The 5,158-nt window shown below is 51.7% G+C and overlaps 1 protein-coding gene across 1 annotated transcript in view; it reads left to right on the top strand.

Annotated features, from left to right (window-relative positions):
* Positions 1–5,158, top strand: part of Dbh (dopamine beta-hydroxylase) — a 17,545-nt gene that overhangs the window by 2,978 nt on the left and 9,409 nt on the right. Inside the window, exons 3-5 of the mRNA XM_021194660.1 lie at positions 1,880–2,137; positions 2,884–3,060; positions 4,101–4,203. Coding sequence (XP_021050319.1) covers positions 1,880–2,137; positions 2,884–3,060; positions 4,101–4,203 — 538 coding nt within the window. The remainder of the gene's footprint in view (positions 1–1,879; positions 2,138–2,883; positions 3,061–4,100; positions 4,204–5,158) is intronic.

Consider the following 5,158-nt stretch of genomic DNA (forward strand, 5'->3'; position numbering starts at 1 on the left):
CACACACACACACACACACGCACACATACACACATGAGAGAGAGAGAGAGAGAGAGAGAGAGAGAGAGAGAGAGAGAGAGAGAGAGAGAGAGAGAGAGCCACTTGGCAGATGGAAGCTGTTTTAGAAAGAGGCTCCAGGTCTCTAGAAGTATGAAGCTCCAGAAAAGCTCCCCGCAGACATGTAGCCAGTGTTCGCGACTGTCGTTTGGAACCCTCTTGCCCTGGGACGTATATCTATCTCACTTCCATCAGTCTGTCATGTATGAAGACCAGCACACCTGGCTTTTACCCTGCCCAGTTGCTGACTTGCTTTGAGGCTGGGGGATGGTCCCTTTCTCCTCCAAACCTCAGTCTACTCATCTATAAAATAAGGCAGGGAGCTACTGGATCCCAGATATGGAAGATCTATGATATACTTCATAGCTGTAACATAGTTGCAAAGCACTTGGGCTTCTTAACCACTCCCGCTAGGAAAAGCCAGCCCATCTTGCCCCCGATGGAACCCTTACATTCTTGTTTTCTTAGTTAATCTTTCCTGAAGGTGCAGACAGGGGCTGGCAGTTTGTGGTAGTGGCTAAGAGACAGAGTTGAGAGGCTGGTGCCATGGGAAGAAACTTATTTACCCACAGTCCCCCAAGAGGGGCTCCCACAGCATGTAGGAAGCACCAGGCTCAGTCACTAGGTAGACTTGAGAACAGAACCTTGGCAATGGGCTTCACTGGGCTTATAGGGCAAAGACTGGGAGGTCCCTGGGAGCAGCAGGCAGGGGAATGCTGACTCTTCTGGGATTCAGGGTGCTCTTCTGGGATTCAGGGTGCTCTCTGCTTACCAAGTCTGGCTCTGAGGCAGTTTAGGGCAGGGGAGATGGTGGCTTGGAGTGGAAAAGTTATACAGAAGGTGGGTGGTATCAGGTTCAACTGGACTACAGGATTTGGAAGGTGGGTTCCACTCATCCTAAGAATGGGTCTCAGGGAGGGGATAAATGACTGGCCATTTGCTTAGATCTGGGACTGATTAATGGTTGTCAAACAGATAAATCTAGATTTCAAGAAAACAAATGAGAATTTTTGCCAAAGAGGGAATAGAATAACCCAGGAGCTCGTGACACAAAAGCTAGGACAGGGCCATTGGAAATGAGTCATCTAAGTCCCCACCCTCCTGGAGACAAGGCAAGAGCACTCAGAGAACCTTCCAGAATGCACCACAGGGCAGGCCGCTGGTTGCATGCTCTGGGGCCAGAGACTTCTGCATAGAACTTGCAAGATGTCTTTCCCAAGAGCAGCCCTTGGGGCTCCTACCAACCAGAGCACACTGGCTGTCCACCATGAAGGTACATCCTTGGGTACCCACCCAGGAAGGAGCTGGTGGCATTTCCAGCAAAGTAACCACCCAGAGCTGCCAGCCTCTGTCCATAGCAACCTGTGGGGAAACCAGCTCACCTCTGCGGGCTGGCTAGGGGAGGGGGAAACTCAAACGCTGCTTCCTGTCAAAGTCAGGGTTCCCCAGATTGGTTTCTTGGCTCCCTAGGTGGTCACTGACTCCTCAGTTGTGAGCCAACCAATACCCTTCCCCTGCCCCCAGTGACCTTGGGGTTCATAGAAGTAAGAGCCCCAGCCTGCCTTATAGCAGGGCCCGGTGGTTGGATATATGAATGGATGCTAAGCAACTGCACAGCGTGTATGCGAAAGAAAAAAAAAAAAGTGCTTAACTGGTGAGGACAGGATTTCAGAAGCAGCCTGGGGCCAGGCAGAGAGAGCTTCCTGGTCTCATTTGCTAAGCTGAGTGAGGAGTGCGTGGTCACGTGACATGATTCTCATCCCTCACCGTTGAACCTGTGCTGGCTCTGAGCGGGCAATCAACTGGTTCTGTCTGGCTACAGGATGACACTGTCCATCTAGTGTATGGGATCCTGGAAGAGCCATTTCAGTCGCTGGAGGCCATCAACACCTCAGGCCTGCATACGGGGCTGCAGCGGGTGCAGCTTCTGAAGACTGAGGTCCCCACTCCATCCATGCCTGAGGATGTACAAACCATGGATATCCGGGCTCCTGACATCCTCATCCCCGGCAGTGAGACCACGTACTGGTGCTATATCACTGAGCTACCCCCACACTTCCCCCGACACCACATCATCATGGTAAACGGGGGTCGAGTTCTGCTTTCCACCTGGGTCCCAGAGTTGCATGGATCTGAGGTGCTAGCCTGCTTGCCTTAGAAGTAGCACCTATGTACTAGTCCCCTGTGCCCCGCCCCGCCCCGCCCCTGCTCACCTGAGATGACTGTTCCTGTCCTACCTGCCTGAAAGCAAAGCAATCATCTTTATTATTTATTTATTTATTTATTTATTTATTTATTTATTTATTTTACTTCTGCGATTGCCCTTGAGGTTAGAACTGCTGTCAATCTTTCTGGCCACCTCCTCTCATATAAAAGTAGCTCAATTCAATTGTTCCAACACAGTAACTCAGGACTTCATCACAGAAGTCCCAAATACTGTCCCTGTTCCAGAAGAGGAAGAATAGCCCAGAAACGTCATGTGAATGCCCACGGTCACACAGCAAAGAGTAGCCTGGTTGTATAGTTGTCCTTGAGGCCCAAGTTTGTCCCCCAGTGGAGCTTCAGTGGCCCACAGTCGCCCATATGCACAAAGACAGCTGCCTCCCTAGCTCCATCTTATCAGGACTGCTCAGTGTAGGTCCCTGCTGTCTTCCCCGAGCTCTTTGCTTGCCTCCTGGCTCTGAACTGGAAACCCTGAAGTACCTGAAATTGCCTTAATTACCCTTCTCACTTACAGCAGGGCAGTTAAGGACCAGCTAGTCCAGCCAAGGGGGAGGGTTAGGTAGGCACTGGGCTCCCTGTTCACAGTGGTCTGTTCCTTTGCAGTACGAGGCCATTATCACTGAGGGCAATGAGGCCCTGGTGCACCACATGGAGGTCTTCCAATGTGCAGCTGAGTCTGAGGACTTCCCCAAGTTCAACGGACCCTGTGAGTCCAAAATGAAACCTGACCGACTCAACTACTGTCGGCACGTGCTGGCAGCATGGGCCCTGGGCGCCAAGGTGTGTATGCACTGCTATATGCCTGTTCTAGTTTGTTTTCTGGTGTGATAAATACCACAGCCAAAGTCAACTTGGGGGAAGAAAAGATTTATGTGGCATACGTTTTCAGGTCACAGTACATCACGAAGGGAAATAAAGACAGGAACTCAAGGCAGGCCTGCTTGATAATACCACATCACCTCTAACCAAGGAACTCACAGCCAAGGAAGAACAGCAGGAATCATGCATGGAGGATGGCTGTTCACTAGTTGGTTTGCAGGTCATCTTATACTCAGTGTTCTTACGTGGTCCAGAGAATGATGCTGCCTGCCCACAGTTGCCTTGGCCCTCCTACATCAGTTAAGAATCAAAACAAACCTCATAGATGAGCCCACAGGCCCATCTGACAGAGGTAACTCTGCAGCTGAGGTTGTCTTTGTCAATTCGACAGTTTAAAGTTAATTAGGACATCATTGCACCATCCCCCAGGCCTCCTCGGAATTCTAACTCCCTCCACAAAACTGCATCCTAACATGATCCAGGAGAGAGATGGGAAGGAGGCACGCCAGGCACCATCAGAGTGCAGGTTCCAAGCAGCCCCAGTCACCACTAGGATGCTTGTACTGTTATTCTTTGGGGGCCACACAAGTTCCTTGCAGCCTTCTATGAAAATGCACATGATCACAAGTGTGCACGGCTCATCGCTGGATCAACACTAGCAAGGATCTGGGTTCTGTGCATAGAATGATCCAGGGCTGCCTGTGGCCGGGCAAGATGTCAACAGACGATGCCCAAGAGTCTCATCAATCCCCTTCTAGGTCCCCAGGACAGAGGATGTTGAGGGCAGCACTGGAAGGTCTGGGAGAGAGGTTCAGCTCAGGTCCGGTGCCCTCCTGATAGGACCTTCCGTGTGTGACAGCAAGGTCTACTTAACCCCAGGAGAGAATCCTTCTAACCTGGCCACTTGTTCTTGCTGAGCTTCTCTGCTTGGGCCCCTGCTGCTGGCCAGGTTTGTCCCAGAGCCCTGAAGGACCCCTGTCTAATGCTTCTGTCCTACACAGGCATTTTACTACCCCAAAGAAGCTGGTGTCGTCTTTGGGGGCTCGGGGTCCTCCCGGTTTCTCCGACTGGAAGTTCATTACCACAACCCACAGAAGTTACAAGGTACGAGCGTTGGGAGCACATCTCCTGACTCTGCTTCAGTCTCTCAGATGCTTGGGTGCAGCCTAGCCTGTCGAGGCACAGAGGAAACAGGACACGTGTGCAGGCCAGGGACAACACAGGCCTTTGCTCCGTGTCTACTTCATTGTAGTCAGCATCCGAATGAGTTCCCAGCCTGGGGTGCTGGGTGCCCCCTTCAAGCTAGTTCTGTAATTGATTAGTGATATCTGCCATGGACCCTGGGGCAGGGCTTGGTGCTGGGCTCTTGCACATCTGAACACTCAGTGGAGCGAGAACCTCACAAGTTCCATGGGACAGACAGGATGTCATCTACCTCCTCCCAGGGCACCACAGCAGGCCTTAGATCCAGAAGGCCAAGGGCCCTGCCTGCAGCTAGCCAGTCAGGCACTGAGTGCTCTGGACGTGTTCTTTGCCCAGCGTGTGTCGTGTTTAGACGGCCCAAGCTGTCCAGTTAGAGGCCAGGGCCACACTTGCCCACCTGCTCCTGTTCTCCCACCTGGCACAGAGCTGGAGGAAAGCAGTGGGTGGTTGGCTGGACCTGAGAATACTGTGTTAGGCAAAGGAATCTCAAGGGAAATAAGACACATCCATGCTGCAAAAAGCTTCTAGAACTTCTAGAAGAGAGACAAGGTGTGTGTGTGGGGGGGAGGGGGGGTGTAGAGAGAGAGAGACAGAGACAGAGACAGAGAGATAGAGAGAGACAGAGACAATTGATTCCAATTCTTTGGTGCCATTTAGTACAGATCTTGCAGGCTTAGCACAGTCTCAGGAAGTCACTATTATGGCTTAGATCACCCATACCTGAAGGCGAGCAACTTGAGTGGTTCATTAAGGGGATTGACACAGAACACCACATCAGAAACTAAATGTTTCCTTGCTCTTGTACCCGATTTCCCATCAAATTTCTCCCCTCCCCTCCCCTCCCCTCCCCTCCCCT

This window comes from Mus pahari, chromosome 3 (assembly GCF_900095145.1).
Source record: "Mus pahari chromosome 3, PAHARI_EIJ_v1.1, whole genome shotgun sequence".
Taxonomy (NCBI): domain Eukaryota; kingdom Metazoa; phylum Chordata; class Mammalia; order Rodentia; family Muridae; genus Mus; species Mus pahari.